The sequence below is a fragment of the Scyliorhinus canicula genome, chromosome 8 (assembly GCF_902713615.1).
Source record: "Scyliorhinus canicula chromosome 8, sScyCan1.1, whole genome shotgun sequence".
NCBI lineage: Eukaryota > Metazoa > Chordata > Chondrichthyes > Carcharhiniformes > Scyliorhinidae > Scyliorhinus > Scyliorhinus canicula.
This window is the reverse complement of record NC_052153.1, coordinates 159598865-159620328: the sequence shown is the minus strand read 5'-3', so window position 1 is coordinate 159620328 and position 21464 is coordinate 159598865. Positions and strand designations below refer to the sequence as shown.

The 21464-nt window shown below is 48.1% G+C and overlaps 1 protein-coding gene across 1 annotated transcript in view; it reads left to right on the top strand.

Moving 5' to 3' along the window:
* arsb (arylsulfatase B) overlaps positions 1–2671 on the top strand; it is a 107198-nt gene extending 104527 nt beyond the window's left edge. The window contains exon 8 of the mRNA XM_038805558.1: positions 2079–2671. Coding sequence (XP_038661486.1) covers positions 2079–2344 — 266 coding nt within the window. The 3' untranslated portion in view covers positions 2345–2671. The remainder of the gene's footprint in view (positions 1–2078) is intronic.
* Positions 2672–21464: the final 18793 nt, after the last annotated feature.

Sequence of the window (21464 nt, the reverse complement as noted above, 5' to 3'; positions counted from 1 at the left end):
GAGACCCAACCCACTGCATCTCGACCCTATTCCCACTGACCACCCAGCTTCCCCGCTTGTCTTACCATGTTATCCAATATCTTAAACGATCTCTCTCTTCAGTGTTGGCCCCTTTTGCTTGACACAGCGATCATCACCCCCCTCCTTGAAAAAAAACCTTGACCGTCTCTCCCCCTCTCAAATCCTTGAGAACGAACACCACATCTCCAACTTCTTATTTCCTCTCCAAAGTCCTTGAACATGCTGCATCTCAAATATGTTCCCATCTTTCCCGGGACGCCATATTTGAACCCTTCCAAACAGGTTTCTGCCCTTGTCGCTGTACCACAATAGATTTTTCAAACTTGCAAACAACATCCCATGTGACTGTGGCAAAGGTCAACTTTTTGTCTTTGTACAGGGCATTGATGAGGCCACGGGCTGGATTCGCTGCTCCCCGACGCCGAAAACACACATTCAGCGATGGGCGCGGAGAATCCGTTTTGGGGCCAAAATCGGGAACGGCGCCGGTTTTTAAATTCTCCACCCCCTGAAAAGCGGCGGACTCTATGAATACGCTGCACCAATTATCCACTGTCTCGCGATGCTCCGTCCCCGACTGCCCGAATTCCCAACGGCGTAGGTTACGTGTGCTCCCACCATCCGGGAAGAACCCGGGTCCCTGATGCTGTGAAGCAACAGTGCTACCCTCTGTCACCGTGCCGTCCATATATTCATATGTCCTTCTCAACCTGTCTATAACCTTTGACACAGTTGACCACGCTCATGCTGCACATCTCTGCTGTCCAGCTGCCTGGGACTGCCCTCATGTGGTTCTATTCTTCTAACTGTAGCCAGAAAATCACTTGCAAAAGTTTATCTTTCTGTTCCGGTGCCATTATCTATTCCTTTTCCTCATCTACGACGATGACACAAGAGAGAGAGTGAGAGATTAAGTGATTGTCCAATTTGGCCCGTCTCAGCTCATTTACTGCTGAAACCCTTATTCATGCAAGCGGCTACACTCCCACACCCAACACTCCATAAACTAGAGGCCAGTCAAATGCTTGCTCCCCATGTCTTGACTCTCACCACTTCACTGACCTACACTGGCTCTTGGTCAAGCAGTAACTTAACTTTAAAATTCTTGTCCTTGTTCTGGAATCCATCCGTGGCCTTGCCCTCCCTCCCTCCCTATCACTGTATTCTTGTCTACTCCCATAATGCTCTGAGATGCCTGTGCTTATCTCATTCTGGCCTTGGATGTCTCTGATTTTAATCACTCCATGGGCACATCTTTAGTTGCCAAGACCCTAAATCTCTAAAATTTCCTCCCTGCACCTTTCCTTCTCTCTCTACCTCACATTTGCCCTTTAAAACACTCCTTAAAACTCACCTGACCCAATACCCCCCAATGCGACTTGGTTTTATATTTTGTATTATAATTTTCAAGTGCAGTTTCTTGGGAGATTTTAGTACATTTTAGCACATTAGTTGCTGTTAGTGGTAATGAAAACATGTGGCAGCTGAAGAAGCAAACACCCATCCTCTTTGGTTTACAAAATTATCTGACATAAATTCGTTATCTGACAAATAATGTCTGATTATTTCAGTTATCACAGTTCAGATGATAGGGATGTGTCGACTCTATTGCTAAGTTGATGTACCTTCTCTGAACCTCATTATCTAAAGTGCTTGAGGATATCCTGTTAAAATCATGCATCTATGTGCATGTCCATGCATGCACTTGTAGTGCTGGTTCAGATTTTCCCATTGCCATCTGTTGATCCATTTTGTGTCTTATTACGTTGTGACATTTATTCAAGCAGATTAACTATTACAACATCACTATTATGTTTATTGAGCAGGGAGAACAATCTGTTGGTTGTTACAGTGGCGACCGTGTGTGGACCATGCACTATGACAAGTTAACTTGGTAGTCTTTAGCACATGGGTAAAGGTTTGTTTTCCTCAGCAGCTGTTCTTGTTTGTATCATGCGTGCCACCATTTGACTTTGCAGGGTTGATGATGTGATATGATGCTGTGATCAGAGTGAAGGTTTCGATTGTATTGACGAGAAATGTTCTGTTTGCTGTAGGCTGCAGTTACTGGTTCCCACCGCCATCACTGTCCAAACAGGTGCAACCAATGTCACCCGATCCACCCAGGAAAAACGTTTGGCTTTTTAACATTGAGACGGATCCAGAGGAGAGAATCGACCTTTCAGACAGTTACCCCAGCATTGTTGGGAAGCTGCTGTCAAGACTTAAACACTATCAGGACAATGCGGTGCCAATTATTTACCCAAATGAAGACGCAGCGTGTGATCCTAGCAAGACTGGAGTTTGGGGGCCATGGGCCTAGGAGTGGAAATTGTTTAAAGCTAATAATGTCTCTATTATCTTTGGCATATACCATTTAATGGTAGGTGATGGGCTGAAGCACTGTATGACACATTTTGAGCTGAAGCACTAGCATTGATTGTCAAACCATTCAGGTGCCTTCTAATATTTCTGGTGAATGTTGTACATCTAAAGCCGCCTTCCTTTAACTGAAATGTCAGATCTGTGTTGTATATTTTCCTTTAGTGATATGAGTGTCGTTCAGCTTTATCATTTGTTTGGCAAAAACAGTCAGTGTATCATTGCCACAATGTGGAATAATCTTTAACATATGCTGCTTCAATTCATACTTTATTGCCTGTTCTTTGCTGCTGCGTGCTGTTGGTTCATGTGCCGCTTGCTCGTGCCCCTCATGGCCAGGGGAAACTTTTGGCTTCAGGCTCTAACAGTAATGTCGCTATATTTCAGCCCCGGCTCACAGCTGACTGAAATTGCAGAGGAATGGGTTCTCAGGTAGTGCAGGTAGCGGAGCATTGGCTGTGAGACTTGATTCTGTTTGAGAAAAAAAAGCAGCTGAGTCTCAGAGTGGAATGAAGAACAGCCAAATTCACAGATCCAGGGAACAGAATGGAACAATGTATAACAGCTGCCTCTTCAATTCAAGAATCTCTCCAACCTCCTGCAGTTTAGACGGCTGTAAATTGTAATGTTCTACTGGCTCACGAGCATTAGGATATTGGGCAGAATTTTCCCAGAAATCGGCAATGACCATTATCGGGTGAGAAAGGCAGCATTGAAGCAGTTGACAGCAATGACGGCTTTCTTAGCCGTATAGTCACACGCTTTGTAAAACGACCCAAAGGGACGGGTCCCACTATATAACACTATCAATTTAGTATTTAGTCCCTCGAAGATTGAGCGTCAGTTTTAAAAGCCGCCCCAACACAAAAAAGTTCACCTGGATCCACCCCCACCCCGCCCTAGGAGCAGATCTCCGGGCATGACCCTCTGCCCCGAGCGCTGTGCTCACCTCGGCTTCCCGGGGAGAATTGCACAGCTTCAGAGACCAGCCATTCTGCCCTCTCCCCGGAGGTGAGAGGGGGAAATGATTCCGGTGTGGAGGCCGGATAATTAGGTGCTAATTAATTCAAATGATGTTGCAGATGTTGAAGTCTGGAAACATGTCCTATCACTGGGGACAATCGCGCCATGCTTTTATGTCGGCGTGAAACATAATTTGCGACTTTTGCAAGATTTATCTGATCCCGAACCCGCCCGATGAAAACGGGTGCAGAAAATCCCGGCCATTGTTGCACATTCTCCCCGTGTCTGCGTGGGTCTCACCCCCACAACCCAAAGATGTGCAGGGTAGGTGGATTGGTCATGCTAAATTTCCCCTTAATTAGAAAAAAAATAATTGGATGCTCTAAATTTATATAACAAAAAGAGAATCCTGGCCATTGTGTTTCATTTATTCCCTTTAAAGCTCTGTTAGGGCACTGGTTTTTGCCATACACCTTGTCAGCCTTACCAGCATCAAGGCTCAGCTGTTTCGTTTTAATTCGTTCACAAGATGTGGGTGTCACTGGTACGGCGAGACTGCCCTTAATTGCCTTTAAATAGTTGTTGGTGAGCCACCTTCTTGAATATAGTTGACTGGCTTGCTAGGCCATTCTAGTGAGCCGTTAAGAGTCAACCGCAAGGGGCAGCACGGTGGCCTAGTGGTTAGCACAACCGCCTCACGGCGCTAAGGTCCCAGGTTTGATCCCGGCTCTGGGTCACTGTCCGTGTGGAGTTTGCACATTCTCCCCGTGTCTGCATGGGTTTTGCCCCCACAACCCAAAAATGTGCAGAGTTAGGTGGATTGGCCACGCTAAATTGCCCCTTGGAAAAAATAATTGGGTAATCTAAATTTATTTTTAAAAAGCCAACCGCAAAGCAGCAGGCCTGCAGTCACGTATAGGCCCGACTGGGCAAGGACAAAAAATATCCCTCCCTAAAGGACATTAATGAACAAGATGGGTTTTACAGGAAATGATCGTCACCATGACTGATTGCAGCTTTTATATTTGACAAACTGAATTTAACTTCCCAGCTGCCATGAAGATTTTAAACTCGTGTCTCCAGTTTGTTAATGCAGCACTCTGGATTACTAGCCCAATAACTCTAGTACTGTACCCACACTGGTAAACTAACTGGACCTCACGGCTTCATGAAATATGCCAGTAGCGTGGAGTGATCACTAGGAGATCACCGAGCTGGAAGAGGGGCCGAGGTTTTACTGTGTTTCCAGTTCATCTCTTTCAGAACAAGAAATGGGACCCCAGGTTGCAGATTGTGATCTCCAAATTGGAAAACAGCAACAACTTGTATTTGTATAACACCTTTAAAATGATAAAATGTGAAAGGTGCTTCACCGGAGCATTGTAAAACCAAATAAGACACCAAACCGCAAAAGGAGTTATTGGGACATTGGAAAAGAAGGTTGGTCAAAGAGATTGGTTTTATGGAGTGCCTTAAAGGAGGAAATGAACTTGGAGAGGTGTAGAGATGGTATTCCAGAGTTTAGAGCCTAGATAACTGAAGGCACAGTGACCAAGATTTATGGTCATTTAATTTTTGCAAGTTTCTGCTCATCCAGTACTCCATGCCACATGAGCAATATGAAGGCCGGCACAGTGACACATTGGTTAGCACTGCTGCCTCAAAGCGCCAGGGCCTGTCTGTGTGGAGTGTGCATTTTCTCCCTCTGTCTGTGTGGGTTTCCTCTGGGAACTCCGGTTTCCATCGATGTGCAGGTTAGGTGGATTGGCCAGGCTAAATTGCCCCCTGGTGTCCCAACGGTTAGGTTGGGTTCTGGAGATAGGGCGGGGGATTGGGCTCAGGTAGGCTGGTCTTGCCAAGGGTCGGTGCAGACTCGATGGGCCGAATGGCCTCCTTCTGCATTGTAGGGATTCGATGATTCTCTGACAATAGAGATGGCTATCAAGCTGGCTATCCACAAGGTACACATGAAAACTGACACTGTGCTTTCAGATGATGTCACCGAGGGACACCATTGTAGGTGGAAAAAGGGAAACCATTTTGGGCAAGTGGCAAAATTTGAAAAAGGATAATTTACTTCATCAGGAAGTATAAAGCAATGCAAAAATCAGGAAGTGAAAAAAACCCTCCCATTAAATGAAGGTAGAATGTCTGAACCTTTGAGCGAGGAAATTATTGGCTGAAACATGATAATGGCGAACTAAAGACTTTAAAGTGCAGACTAAATGTGAGTGAAATGTGCAGAACAGAAAATGATCTTAAGCACTTAGAAAAAGTCTTAAAATTTGAAGGTTAAGGAAATTACTGATCTTGAGATAATGGCAGTAGTATTTGAGAAAACGAACCCAAGCACCAAAATCTGAGGGGATAATATTTCTCTCCTGTGCTCTGCCTGAACAAGACGTACTCCGAGACAGAGCAGAAACAACAAGTGACTAAAAAATGATAGCTCCAAGAGATGGCAGATTATTGATTCATGACAGGAATATAAAGCGAGACAAACAAAACAAAAGATTAAATGTCGTGCCTGTTTTATAAAAGGGAACTGCAAGGTTACCGAAAGGTGGAAGGGAAAGGAATCTCCAAACGTCAAAATTTCCTAAAACTTGATTCTGGTTTTATTTCCGAAGGTTTTTGAAAATAAATTTAGCGTACCCAATTCTTTGTTTTTCCAATTAAGGGGCAATTTAGCATGATTAATCCACCTATCTTGCACATCTTTGGGTTGTGGGGGTGAGGCCCACACAGACACGGGGAGAACGTGCAAACTCCACACGGACAGTGGCCCAGGGCTGGGATCGAACCCGGGTCCTCAGTATCGTGAGGCAGCAGTGCTAACCACTGCGCCATCGTGCCTGCCCCTTATTTCCGAAGGTTGGCTTGAGTTTTCGTTTGGCAGTTTTTATCAAGAGGTTAGGAGTTATTTGCGATGGCTCGCCTCTCCGAACTGCTGACACCATTAAATGTTGTCAGTGTTGGACTTCCAGTGGCGGCCATGGAGTGAGTCGTCACACATAAGGTGGCTCCTTCCTGAGGACTGGTTTTTTGGCCCTTTTTGCAGGCTTTGCAGTGGTGGTGCTGGTGGAAAACCGGTGAGATAGAATAACTAAGGAATCTCCTCCGGTGAATGATGTTGAAGAGTTGTCAGACGAGTGTGTCGAGCAAGGGCCTTAATTTGGACCTGGAGCGCACGCATGACGCAGAAGGGGGAATCAATGGCGGAGGGACCTGTGGCGTTGTTACCCGCTTAGTGGACGACCAACAAGTTGGTGGAGTTTATATCGACCAAATTTAAAAAGCAAAGGCAGACGGTCACTGGAGAATTGGCGAGAGTGGCAAAACCAAGTCGGGCCTCCCTGGAGAGGGTGGAACAGTGTCTGGAGTCGCAGAGTGTGTCGATCCAGGAGGTGGAGGAGACGGTTGGTGATCATGAGGATCTGATTTCCTCTTTGGAGGGGGCACAATAAACTGAGGGCCGAGGTTGATGACCTGGAGAACCACTCCAGGTGGCACAACTTGAGGATCGTGGGGCTGCCTGAAGGAATCGAGGGTGCAAGAAGCAGGGAATACGTGGCAAAGATGTTCGAGCAGTTGATGGGGAAGGGCCACCTTCTTTGACCGCCCTCCTGAAGTGAACCGGGTCCATCGGTTGTTGAGGAGGAAGCCAAGAGCTAGGGAGCTGCCACGGGGGCTCATAGTACATTGATACCTGGACAAGGAAAAAATCCTGAGGTGGACAAAGGAAATCTGTGAGTGTAGCTGGGAAGGTCATACTGCCCGAATTTACTGGAACTTGGGAGCAGAGCTGGCAAAAAGGAGGGCCGGGTTTAATGAGACCAAGGCTGCTCTTTTCAGGAGCAAGGTGTGATTTGGCATGATGTACCCGGCTCACCTGTGGGGCACGGGAAGAGAACATTATTGGAATACACTGGAGGAGGCGATTAACTTTATTCAGGAACGTGGACTGGGGGCATTTGAAGATTCTGGGTGGGTTCACCTGTGTGGTTGAGCTATGGCAGTGTGCTCAGGGGTGTCAGCGCTTGTTTGTTTTATGCTATTGTTTTCCATTTACTCTGATCTCTGAGGTTTTTGTTATTTTGTAACATCTTCCATCCTACTTATGGGGTACAGGCTTTGGGTGTATTAGAGCATTGATTGGGAATGGTGGGAAGTGCAGGGGACGAGGGAGGAGATGTGAGGATGAAGTTGCTTGGGGTACACGATTAGAGGTGGACTCGGCATCGGGATAGTTTGTGGGTTGTTTTATAAATAAAGTGTTTAGCCGCATGTGGGGTGTCACCCTGCTGGCAGAAATGCTGGTTAACTGAAATGAAGTGAGGGGGGGGGGGTCTGCGGCTGGCTACTTGGAGGGGGGGGGATTGTTTTCTTTGTTTTTCATGGGCGTTGGAATAGCGAGCCTGGGGAGGTTTTTTTTTTGTTTGGGCTAGGGTAGGGGGGAGGGATGGGTTGCTGATGACAATGTTTTTTTATGGAGTCATTGGATGGAGGAGAGTAGCAGCGGCCATCTTGGGTGGGCCCAGGTGGTGGATGAGGTAGGGACCTGGGAGAGTCCATTACGATTAAGTTATGGCTGGTTGTTGGGGGGGGGGGGGTTCTGGAACCTCCAACCTGACTGGTCTCATGGAATGTGGGGGGACTGAATGGACCGGTTAAAAGATTTTGTGTGTTCGTCCGTTTAAAAAGTTTGAAGGCAGACATGATCTTTTTACAAGAGACTCACCAGAGGATTAGGGACCGAACGAGGTTGAGGAAAGGGTGGGTGGGATATGTGTTCCACTCTGGATACGAAGACGAGGGAAATCGCAGTGCTTATTAATAAGACGGTGGCATTTTCAGAGGGTAACATAGTGGGGGATCCAGTGGGGGGTGGGCAAGGTACATGATGGAAGTTTGTAGGGGGTTCCTGTGGTGAACATTCCTCACCAGGGTGACGTGGAGGTCATTAAGAAAGTGTTTGGTGGGGTTACCGGATTTAGATACACATCTGTTGATTATATGGGGGGGGGGGGTTTAATTGTGTGCTTGACCCCAGGCTGGAACAGTAGTGCCCCAAATCCCTTAAGGTATTGGGGGTGGCGAAGGAGTTGCTTGGGTTGATGGAGCGGATGTGGGGTGTGGAGCTGTGGAGGTTCAGGCACCCAAGAGAGGAGGAGTTTTCCTTTTTCTCGCATGTACTCCTTTTTGGGGGAACAGACTAAATTTGGGAGTGAGATATTCCCAGGGACAAGGTAGAGGCCTGGAGAAGTTGCCGTTTTGGCTGATCAGGTCACATTTTCAGTATCTGGGAGTACGGGTGGCTTGTAGCTGGGCTCTGCTGCACAAGTTGAATGTGGGCAACCTAGTGAAGGAGGATTTAAAGAGGTGGGATGTTTTCCCGTTATCGCTGGCAGGGCAGGTTTAAACCATGAAAATGATGATCCTTCTGAAATTTTTATTTATTTTCCAGAACCTCCCGATTTTTCCTAAATTTTTTTTAGGAGGATTAATAGGACAGTTTGGGCCTTTGTGTGGCAGGTAAGGTGCCTCGGATAGGATTTGCAGAGGGACAGGCGGTCAGGGGTTTGCGTTGCCGAATTTGATGAACTATTATTGGGCGGCAAGTGTTGAGAAGGTTTGGAAGCTGGTCGTAGGGGGAGGGTCATTTTGGCAACGGATGGAGGAAGCTTCCTTTATAGTGTCGAGGCTGAGGGCTCTGGTGATGGCTCCGCTTCCGTTCTCACTGACCAAAGACTCGGAGTCCAGTAGTGTAACCTCATTAAGATTTTATTCCTGGATTTGACATACAGGGTTTGGCAATAGGAGAGAATAGTGGTTTAGGGATTTGTTTGTGGAAGGCAGATTTCCAGAGCAGTGGGAACTGGTAGAAAAATGTCCACTTCCGAGGGGGAATGGGTTCCGGTACTTACAGGTTAGGAATTTTGTGAGGAAGCAGCTGGCCCTGTTTCCAGGGTTCACTTCATTGCTGGAAAAGATTGTTTCTGAGGATGATATAAGAGATGACATATTTACCGGCAGTTGATGGAAGGGAGAGGGCCTCGCTAGAGGAGATAAAGAGGAGGTGGGAGGAGGAGCTGGCTGGTGCATTTGAGGTGGGGGAAGAGTGAGGCCTTGCGTAGATGAGCTCAACCTCCATGTGTGAGATTGAGTTTGATTCAATTTAAAGTGGTGCACAGAACACATGACAAAGGTGTGCATGATTTAAAAAAAAATTTTTAGAGTACCCAATTCATTTCTCCCAAATAAGGGGCAATTTAACGTGGCCAATCCACCTACACTGCACATAGAACATAGAACAGTACAGCACAGAACAGGCCCTTCGGCCCTCGATGTTGTGCCGAGCAATGATCACCCTACTTAAACCCACGTAACCCGTATCCCAACAATCCCCCCATTAACCTTACACTACGGGCAATTTTAGCATGGCCAATCCACCTAACCCGCACATCTTTTGGACTGTGGGAGGAAACCGGAGCACCCGGAGGAAACTCACGCACACACGGGGAGGACGTGCAGACTCCGCACAGACAGTGACCCAGCCGGGAATCGAACCTGGGACCCTGGAGCTGTGAAGCATTGATGCTAACCACCATGCTACCGTGAGGCCCCAAAACATGTTGATTGACCAAAGGAAAACTCGTGGAAGAGCTCATCCGGGATCTTTTGGGTTGTGGAGGCGAAACCCACGCAAACATGGGGAGAACGTGCAAACTCCACACGGACAGTGACCCAGGGCCGGGATCGAACATGGGACCTCAGTGCCGTGAGGCAGCAGTGCTAACCACCGTGCTGCCCAGGGTGCGCATGAATAATAATAATAACTTTTCTATTGTCATAAGTAGGCTTACATTAACACTGCAATGAAGTTACTGTGAAAAGCCCCTAGCGGCCACATTCTGGCACCTGTTTGGGCACACAGAGGGAGAATTCAGAATTCTCAGCCAGTACGAGAATTGAACCTGGGCTGCTGGTCTTGTTCTGCATTACAAGCCAGCTATCTAGCCTACTGAGCCGTGGGTTCTTTCTGGGAGTGGAGGACAGCCTGTATCTGGGTGCAGGAATTGGGAAAATGGCTGCGACAAACCTCAGGTGCCTGCGCAACATAGATATCTTGTAACTATCTTCCAATCCTTTTTGAGAAACCCCTACGTTAACCAAAGCAATCATTTGCACTAGCAACTTTTAAAAAATTAAATATTGACTTACTGTGAACAATATTATGGAGATCTACAAATAATCAGTGGGTATGATCTTTCTAGAGGCAATCTACTCAGGAACTGCATCAGTGGCTCCAGTCCAACTAGGTGGTCAGATTTCTGCACCAGATGGTCCTTTAGTGCACCCTATAGATAGAGAGCACTGCCCACCTTTGCAGTGAGGGCAATGCCTGGTCAGCAGCAGGAGTCGTGGCAACAGTTTGAACAATGAAACAAAGCTGGCATCCACTGTGTTGGTATTTATAACCTGTTTGTCTTCTGATTTCAAAACGGCTTGCCCCGTTTTTCCATACTTTAAAATGTCCATGTTGTTTGTAATAAACTATTTGCAATTCTACTTTGATGTAGTTTTGTTTGTGACTCTGTAAGAAAATGATAAAGAACTTGGATAATAGATACCAATATCCACTATTTTCTGTCTTCATCAATACATATAAGCACAGTAGTATTATATGGTTAGATAAAATGATGAAATGACTCTTTGTGCAATCATTTATGGTTTAGATACCGAGTAAAAGTTGAAGATGCTTTTTCAGCTTTAAAAAGTAGGAAGTTTCACTGAAACAAATCACAGAATAATACAATGCAGAAGAGATCCTTTGGCCCATGGAATCTGCACCGCGTATGAAAAACACCTGAACTGTTTATCTAATCCCATTTGCCAGCACTTGGCCCATAGCCTTGAATGTTATGAAGTGCCAAGTGCTCATCCAGGTACTTTTTAAAGGACGTGAGGAACCCACCTCTACCACCCTGCCAGGCAGTGCATTCCAGACTGTCACCAACCTCTGGGTAAAAATAATTTTCCTCAAATCACCCTTAAACCACCTGTCCCTCATCTTGAACATGTATCCCCTCATAATTGGTCCAACTAAGGGGAACAGCTGCTCCATATCCACTCTGTCCATGTCCCTCATAATCTTGTACACCTCGATCAGGCCGCCCCTCAATCTTCTCTGCTCCAGCGAAAAGAACACAAGCCTATCCAACTTTGTTTCATAACTGAAATGTTCCATTCCAGTCAACATTCTGGTGAATCGCCTCTGTACCTCCTCCAGTGCAATCCCATCTTTCCTATAATGTGACGACCAGAATTACACACAGTGCTCCAGCTGTGGCCTCAACAATGTTCTATACAGCTCCAACATGACCTCCTGCTTTTGTAATCTATGCCTCAATTGATAAAAGCAAGTGTCCTGTCAGCCTTTTTCACTGCCCTATTAACCTGCCCTTCTAACTTCAGAGATCTATGGACAAACACACCAAGATCTCTTTGTTTCTCAGAACTTCAGAGTGTCAGGCCATTCATTGAATATTTCCTTGTTTTCTTTTTCCTCTCACTGAATGGTCACCTCAAGTAACTGTTCGTTTTCAAAAAGCAGTTAGATATAGCACTTAAACGATCAAAGGATATGGGGGAAAAGTGGTTTAGGCTATTGAATTGGATGCCAAAGAGAAAATGCTGTAAAGTCTTTGGTCTTTGCCCCCCTGATAGCCCTTTGGGTCACCTGGACTCGACGTGAGCTCTTTTCTCTCCCTACAGATGATGCCAGACCTGCTGAGATTTTCCAGCATTTTCTCTTTGGTTTCAGATTCCAGCATCCGCAGTAATTTGCTTTTATTTATTGAATTGGATAATTAGCCATGATCATAATGAATGGAGGAACATGCTCGAAGGGCCAAAGGGCCTCCTCTGGCTCACGTTCTCTATGTTTCTGAATTCATCACCTCCCGTCAGTGCCACCGTCATGCCTGAGGTGGCACAGTGGCGCAGGGGTTAGCATTGCTGCCTCACGACACTGAGGACCCAGTTCAATCCCGCCCTGGGTCACTCCGTGTGGTGTTTGCACGTTCTCCCCGTGTCTGCGTGGGTCTCGCCCCCACAACACAAAGATGCGCAGGCTAGGCGGACTTCGTTTTTCTCTGCATATTCTACTGCTGGTTCAAATGAGCTCAACGTAATCGGCACTTAACAGGAACTGGTTCTGGGACGTTGTGGTGAGGCTCAGACTGATGTGGTGGATTGAACCACAAGAGCTACTGGGGGAGCCCCACCTAACCAACTTCTGCAAATACCATGGACACAATGTTTCTGTGGGTTCCAACATCAGGCACAATGGGGAATTAGAAGACCACATTGTGTGAGAAATGGTCACTTGTCCATGATCTTCCCAAATTAGCCAATTAATGGCCAAAAAAATGGTGTTTCACCAATCCAGGACATTTGGTGGGCTCTCAAAAATCGGAGGGCCAAAAGCAGGCGTTCCAGCTTAGAAACAGCATTGTGCTGGGGCAGGTAGGTAAGAGAACGGACACTTGCCTCCCCCAACTTATTTAAATTTCATGTTTAAAAACGATAAAGCCTTTGCAGCTGGCCCATCTCTGTGTTGGGGATAGGGGAAACTCCACCCACAGGCAGCATGCAGCTGCTGCTGAACCCAGGCAGGGAGGAACGGCCTCCAGACTGCCTGGAGTACTACCCTTCCTGGCCTGCCACCAGGAGGGTGCCTCCAACTTTCTACATTGTCCCTCGCTATCTGTAGGGACCCGGAAGCTGACTGAAAAGCTGAAGCCTCCTTCAATAGGCCTTTAATTATTTCATTTGGCTACCTGCATCTTGTGGTCAGGTAGCCCTGCCGCACATCCACTGCACTAACACTCCCCCTCCATAATGCCTCATTGAAAATGGCCTGGGAATGAGATGGAGCTGGGAAATGGGCACCCTGCCTGGTGGCGCTGTTCTTAACAAGTGCAACCTCCAATCCCTACCCCATGTTACAACAGTACAATAGTGTACAAGATTCCCTGATCCCGCTGGCAGTGCACCCTCCCCCGTGGGTTTCCCAGCGGCGTGAGGTGGTTTCAATGGGAAATTCCATTGACAAACGGCAGCAGTAGAGAATCCCAGCAGCAGACGGCATGGGCAATTTCTCCATCCTCGCTAGCAGCTGTAGTGGGATGGATTCACAGTGGAGAACCCTGCCCAATATTTTCTAATTTAATCTTGGAGGATTCTCAGGAAAGTGTCCTCGATGTTTGTGGAGAAGGGTTGGAAGCAGCCGGACACGACTGATCTTCGCCACCCACCAGGGCCTGTAGCGGCCTGGGTTCTCTGTAGCGGAGCAGGAGGAGGCCATTTGGCCCTTTGAGCCAGCCCTGCCATTCATTATGATAATGGCTGATTATCCAACTCAATAGCCTGTTCCTGCCAACCACCCCCCCCCCCCCCCCTCCCCCCAAAAATATCCTTTGATCGCCTTCGCCCCACCCGCTGTATCTAACATTCCTGAAAACATACAATGTTTTGGACTCAACTACTTCCTGTAGTAATGAATTCCACAGGCCGACCACTCTCTGGGTGAAGACATTTCTCCTCATCTCCGTCCAAATGGTACCCCCTATCCTCAGACTATGATCCCTGGTTCTGGACACACACATCATCGGGAACACCCCTTCCTGCATCTACCCTGTCCAGTCTTGTTAGAATTTTATAGGTTTCAAAGAGATTGTCCCTCATTCTCCTGAACTCCAGGAATACAATCCAAACCGATTCAATCTCTCCTCGTATGTCCATCCTGCCACCCCAGGAATCAGTGTGGTAAATCTTTGCTGCACTCCCTCTAGAGCCAAGAACATCCTTCCTCTGATAAGGAGACCAAGACTGCACACAATATTCCAGGTGTGGCCTCAGCAAGGCCCTGAATAAATTGCAGCAAGACATCCCTGCTCCTGTACTCAAATCCTCTCGCTATAAAGGCCAACATACCATTTGTCTTCTTTACCGCCTGGTGTATCTGCATGCTTACCTTCAACAACTGGTGTACAAGGACGCCCAGGTCTCAATGCACATCCCCCCCCCCCCCCCCTCCTAATTTATGGCCATTCAGATAATAGTCTGCTATCCCTTTTTTACTACCTCCAGTAGTTACATCCTCAAAGAATTCCAGTAGATTTATCAAGCATGATTTTCCCTTCATAAATCCATGTTGACTGTCCGATCCTGCCATTGTTTTTGAAGTGCTCTGCTATAAAATCTTTGATAATGGATTGTAGAATTTTCCTCACTAGACGTTAGGCTTACTGGTCTATAATTTCCTATTTTCTCCCTAACTTCCTCTTTAAATAGTGGAATTGCATTAGCTACCGTCCAACCTGTAGGAACTATTCCAGAGCCTATAGAATCTCGAGCGATAACCACCAACGCATCCATTATTTCTAGAGCCACTTCCGTAAGTACTCTGGGATGTAGATCATCAGGCCCTGGGGATTTATCAGCCTTCAATCCCATCAATTTCCCCAACACCATTTCTCTACTAATATTGATCTCCTATAATTCCTCCCTCTCACTAGACCCTGTGTTCCCCAACATTTTTGGTATCTAATTCATGTCCTCATTTGTGAAAATAGAACCAAAGTATGTGTTTTGTTGCTCAGCCATTTCTTTGTCCCCTATTATATTTTCCCCTGTTTCTGACTGTAACATTTGTCTTCACCAATCTTTTTCTCTTCACGTACCTATAGGTGTGGGTTGGCTTCCATGCAGACACAATTAATCTAGTTTACATTCCCGCTCTGTCTCCACCTTAACTGCAGCATCCATTTTGGATGAATTACAGCCAAACATGTGGAAGACCGAAGCAACCATCTCTGGCCCTTGCCATATCTTCAATTCTTTTCCTCCAATCTCTTCCAGAAACCTTTTAAGGTCCTGAGGGATCTTGACAGGGTGGATGTGGAGAGGATGTTTCCTCTTGTCTGAGAATCGAGAACTAGATGTCACGGTTCAAAAATAAGAGGTCGCTCATTTAAGACTGAGATGAGGAGAATTTATTTCCCGGAGGGTCATCGGTCCGAGGAATTCTCTTCCACAAAAGGCACTGGAAGCAGAATCTTTGAATATTTTTAAGGCAGAGCTATATAGAATCTTGATGAACAAGGGAGTTAAAGGTTATTGTGGGTAGGCAAGAATGTGGGTTGAGATTATAATCAGATTAGCCATGATCTTATTGCATGGCGGATTAGGCTCGAGGGGCTGAATGGCCTACTCCTGCTCCCAATGCAAATGTTCATAGTCGTAAGTTCCTTTCTCTGGCCACTGGTTCAGGCTTGACCAGAGTGCTCACAGCTTAATGGCCAGGATTTGAGCAGTCCCCTGTAATGTTCTTGTCGAATGGCCTGCTTTATAGAACATAGAACAGTACAGGACAGAACAGGCCCTTCGGCCCTCGATGTTGTGCCGAGCAATGATCACCCTACTCAAACCCACGTATCCACCCTATACCCGTAACCCAACAACCCTTACTTTTTAGAACACTACGGGCAATTTAGCATGGCCAATCCACCTAACCCGCACATCTTTGGACTGTGGGAGGAAACCGGAGCACCCGGAGGAAACCCACGCACACACGGGGAGGACGTGCAGACTCCGCACAGACAGTGACCCAGGGCTGGGATTCAAACCCGGGTCCTCAGCGCCGTAGGCAGCAATGCTAACCACTGTGCCACCGTGCTGCAAGAACACTTTATATTACAAGAACACTTGTAGCTAAAGCTATAAATGATTTATTAGCATTAACTGTGATTAAACTATACGCAAAACAGCAGATGAATAACAATAAGATCAAGTACAAGCAACATCTCTCCAGCTTCCTCCAGCCAGTCTGAGGGGTCATCTACTCTAACAATCACTTATATACTAGTGAGACTCCTAGTGGTCAGTTGGTGAATTAGAACACAACCATGATATCACTGCACCTCCCACCTGATGGGATATTGTGCCCCCCCCCCCTAAAGTAAATGGTAATTTAAATGGACCGCCAGATCAGCCAGGGAGAGACGCACCGTGGCAGGGCCCTAAAATCCAGGCCAGTGTTCTGTTTGATACTGGGCTTAGTTTCAGACCATGTATCCTGTCCAGGATGAGGATGTTTTATTTCCACCTCTATCAGTCTTTTATCAACAAAATCTAAACATTAGGAATAGGAGCAGGAGTGGGCCACTCAGCCCCTCGAGCCTGTTCTGCCATTCAGTAAGATCATGGCTGAACCGATTGTGGCCTAAACTCCACCTCCCTGCCTGTTCCTCATAACCCTCCACTCCCTTGGGGATCTGTCTAACTCAGCCTTGAATATATTCAACGATTCAGCTCCACTGCTGGCTGGGGAAGAGAATTCCAAACACTGGCAAACCGCTGAGAGAAGAAATTCCTCCTCATCTCCATCTTAAAGGGAGGATCCCTTGTTCTGAAACTATAACCCCAGTTTGAGACTCCCCCATGTGGGGAAACATCCTCTCAGCATCCACCCTGTCAAACCCCCTCAGAATCCTATCATGTTTCAATAAGATCACCCCTCATTTTTCTATCTTGGAAATCACATGTTCTTTTCTCTGGAAAGATCACCTCTATTGGCTACATCCCGGTATGTCTTAAATGCCGTAGGATCCTGGAATAATACAAATAATGTGAAATAAAACAAACGTTGCAAACTATCCAGCAAACTGGACTGATGCTCCAACCAAATGTAATTGAAAACACGCAAAATAATGATCATTTATTAGCTGTCTCTAAGTAAGGTTCTTGCACAACACCAGCTTCCATATCTCACCCATTGTTGCATAGTTCAACCTCTTAAGAACATAAGTCCGACATATGGCAGTAGCATGGTCTCCTTTCCCCAGCTAGAGTGCAGTGTGTGAGTGCAGCCACCACACCTAATGGTGGAATGTTACACATGGTAACTCCAGGGATCTTTAGGCAGTGCCCTCACTTCAGCTTCTTAAGGTAGAGTCTCATGCCTGCAAAGTATGAACACCACCACACACGCAGCTGCCACCGTTCAAACAAGAAAGCACAAGTATCCCCCGGTGAGGAACCCCCTCCCCAGTGCGACTCCCTGGGAAGAGAGGGGAAGGGCTACATACCCCATTGCAGAGGAAGGTGAGGGGTACCAGCATAGCAGGATAACCATGGGGTTTGGGAAATGGAGTATCAAGGGATGCTTGGTCTTGCTGACTGACTCTCTTTCTCACACCACCACCAGCCCCACCTCCATCCCCGCTCTCACAAATTAAAGATGGATTTCGGACTGCAGCCAGCTGTGCTAACTGTCTACCTGGCCAGTTCTGCCATTGATGATGCACGGCGACGGGATGACCAGGGACAGCCTTGGCAAGACCCATCAGGTGGTTGCTGGTGACACTCAAGCACCAGATCAGAAGGCAATGCTACAATAGGCCACGTGTCTACAGGAGGTGCTAACCCTTCATTGAGCTGCCTGACACCATGTGCCGACAAAGACTCCAACTACCACTGGCTGCACATCATGCACGTCTGCGCCTGGTATCCAGGCAGCGTGCATGACACATTTGTCCTGGCGCACTTTTCGGCCCCCGACACCCTTGAGATGCTCCATCGGGTGAGGGGTTGGCTCCAGCTGCAGTCATGGCTGATGACGCCTATCCAAAGGCCCCAGACTGATGCAGAGAACCATTACAGCGACAACCATGCAGCAACCAGGGGTGTCATCGAGGGTGCATTGACGTCCTGAAGGTGTCGTTCAGGTGCCTGGACCGCTCTGGTAGGGCCCTTCAGTACAGCCCTAGGAGGGTCTCCCAAATTGTGATGGCCTGCTGCGTCCTCCACCAAATCATGCAGCAGAGGGGTGACATGCTGGAGGAAGAGGTAGAGGAAGGCCATGCGTCATCCGATGAGGAAGATGCGGCGGAGGGCCAGGATGGGCAGGCCATGGGCCTGAGCAGGCACAGGAGGCCGCACGATGTGTGCGTCATGGCTGCCACGCACAGAATGTTGGCCCTGGGTTGGCAGTATCGGAGGGTCTGATCCATGGGGCAGAGGATGATGACCACCCGCTCTGCAGTGAGCTCTCGTACTCTGCATCATTTGACAGTGTCTGACTCCCGCCCCGGTGTCACATTCCCAGGTGATCCCTGCATGTGTGCTGGCCATTCCATCACACGCGCCCACAGTCCTTCAGGGGAGGCGGGGTGGGGATGGGATCCTGGGCAAGGGTGGTGGTGTGGTTAAGGGGGTGGTGATCGGTGATGGGTCACTCACTGGGTAGGCTGTATCACATCTCCGTTTTCCACTGTCTCGGGGCGACCCAAGCGGATATCCCCGACGGTGTTGGTGGCCCTGGCCTGTGCTGCCCTCCAAAACCACAATCCACATTACCGGCCTCCCACCCCCCCACCCCCCCACCCAGGCCAGCCTATCCCTCACTTCAGATAGAGGACAGGCAGTTTGGTGAACAGGTGTTTATTGGTGACAGTGCTGTGTACATCAACTGTGCCCGAGCCCCGAATGCTATCCTAGCATGGAATGAAATGAAAATCGCTTATTCTCACGAGTAGGCTTCAATGAAGTTACTGTGAAAAGCCCCTAGTCGCCACATTCCGGCGCCTGTCCGGGGAGGCTGGTACGGGAATCGAACCGTGCTGCTGGCCTGCTTGGTCTGCTTTAAAAGCCAGCGATTTAGCCTGGTGAGCTAAACCAGCCCCACTCCACCCCTGCCAACTTAACTGGTGTCTCCTTTTCTAATCTTACACGTCCTAATGCTCCGTCTAGGTGGTTCCACAGACGACACATCAGAAGTGGAGGCGGCCTGCTTTTATCTTGCCCTGCAACCTGTTGACGACTGTCTTCTGGAGCGACCGGGCCTGGGTGGACCCGGCAGATTTACGGATATCACAGGTGGCATGGTGCCACCCTGTTCTGCCCACTGCCCATTGGATGTGCCAAAACAGGAGGAGGGGGATACTGAGGTATTGCAGTGTTCTGGCACCTCCCCTGAGGGATTCACCAGCACAGGCCCCGTCACCTCCTCCTCCCTCAGGGTGCCCGGTGGCCCCCTGGCTACGCCTTGGGATGGGGGCGCGCCAGGAGTGTGCTGCAGTGTCCAGTAGTATCTCGAGCTCTGCATCCGCGAACATCAAGGCTGCTCCCCAGAGTGTCAGTGTCCTGGCTGGAATGAGGGTGCTTGGGGAGGGCAGTGTTTATATGTGATTGCAGCTTGTCAGGCTCATGAGTCCTATTCCAGACCCCAGCAAATCACACGCTGGCGTGCGTTGGAATTGCACTAGTTCCACGGAGCGTGAGTGCTGGCCCATTGGCATATCCTTAACGGCTCCCCCACCCCCACCGGGACCATGGAACACTCGCCATTCAGTCCCGGCATCGGCACTTTGTCTGTCAAACGGAGAACTTCGCCCTTAGTCTGCAAATGGGAGAACGGCATCCCGAGAGAGCAGCTACGAAAAGAAAACGGAAAAACCGAATGGAATGTTGGCTTTTATCTCGACAGGGTTGGCTGTTCTGTTGTAACTATGCAGAGCTCTGGTTAAGCTACATCTGGAGAGCCGCACCTCAGGAAGAATGTGTTGGTCTTGGAGTGGGTACAGTGCAGAAAATAAGAAAGAATCACAGATTTTGCAGAACAATATTGGATTTGTAAGGATTCAATTGTGAGGACAGGTTGTATAGACTACGCTTGCATTTCCTTGAGTCCTCAAAGGTTACGGGATATTGTAATTGAGGTCTGTGAGATAAGTAAAGGATTTGATAGGGTAGATAAAGAGGAGACCATGAGCTGATTTCTCTGCCTCGCTCCACTGGTAGCGGAGTTACCGATGGGGCGGCAAATCCAGCGTTGGGGAGAAAACAGGATCGGCGCTGGCCGCCTATCCGTTTCCGATGCTCCAGCCCTCCACTGGTATTGGGACCAAGGTCCGCACCCATTTGCATTCACATAACCGGCCGGGCACCATATGTTCCGGGCCCAGGTGATGCTCCAGTCCTCTGGTCCGGGAATCACATGGCCGAGAATTACTACTGGTCCTGGCAAGCATGGCCCTGACACTGTGGACCTCTCAGGGGCCAACGGGATAACTCCTTCAGGGAGTTGCCTCCAAAGTCCATCCCCTTCACAATGCAAGACTTGCCCACCGAATCCTCCAGAGACCCCTTAGCAAAGAGACCCCCATAGAGACCCCCTAAATAAGGAGACCCCCCCCCCCCCCCCACCCCACAGACCCCCCCAGATAAGAGACTCTGGTCAGGAAACCTCCCATAACAAGCAGTTATGAAGAGAAAGTGGGATACTGAATTTGCATGATCGGCCATGATCATATTCAATAGTGGTGTCGGCTTGAAGGGCCAAATGGCCTATTCCTGCACTATTTTCTATGTTTCTATAAAAGAGACGCCTGTCAGAAAGCCCCCCAGAAGAGAGCCTGCTGTCTGGAAGCCAGAGAGCACTCCAGACAGAGGCAGTGAAAAAAGATCACTGCTTTAACACTCACCTGGACAGTACACCTGCTGGCTCAGACACAGGAAGCAGCGCCAGTCAATTCCTGGAAAGTGAAAACCTGTCAGCTGTGTTTAAACTCCCTCAGACCTTTGATCTGCAAGCCATTCATTCATTTGTCTTTGACATTGATTTTACTAGGCTGTGATTGACACCCAGCTGTCACCATTGTTCCATTCATCTCCCTTCATGGTTGAGTAACTCTGCAGTGGTCTCACTCAGAAGTGATCTAAACATCAAACTCTGATTGACAGCTCCTGGGGTGCTTCAAACAGAGTTAGCTGCTGTCAGTTTCTAACTAATCCCACTTCACAATCATTTAACTGTGAAGGGTATTGCCCAGGTGAGTGTTAAAGCAGTGACTGTTTTCACTACCTCTGTCTGGACTGCTCCCTATCTTCCAGACAGGGGTTTCTCTTCTGAGGGGCTTCCTGACAGAGGTCTCTTTTCAAGGGAGCGGGGGGGGGTCTCCTTATTTTGTGGGTCTTTGTAGGATGTCTCTTTATTTAGTGGGTCTCTATGGGAGGGGGACATGGAGGGG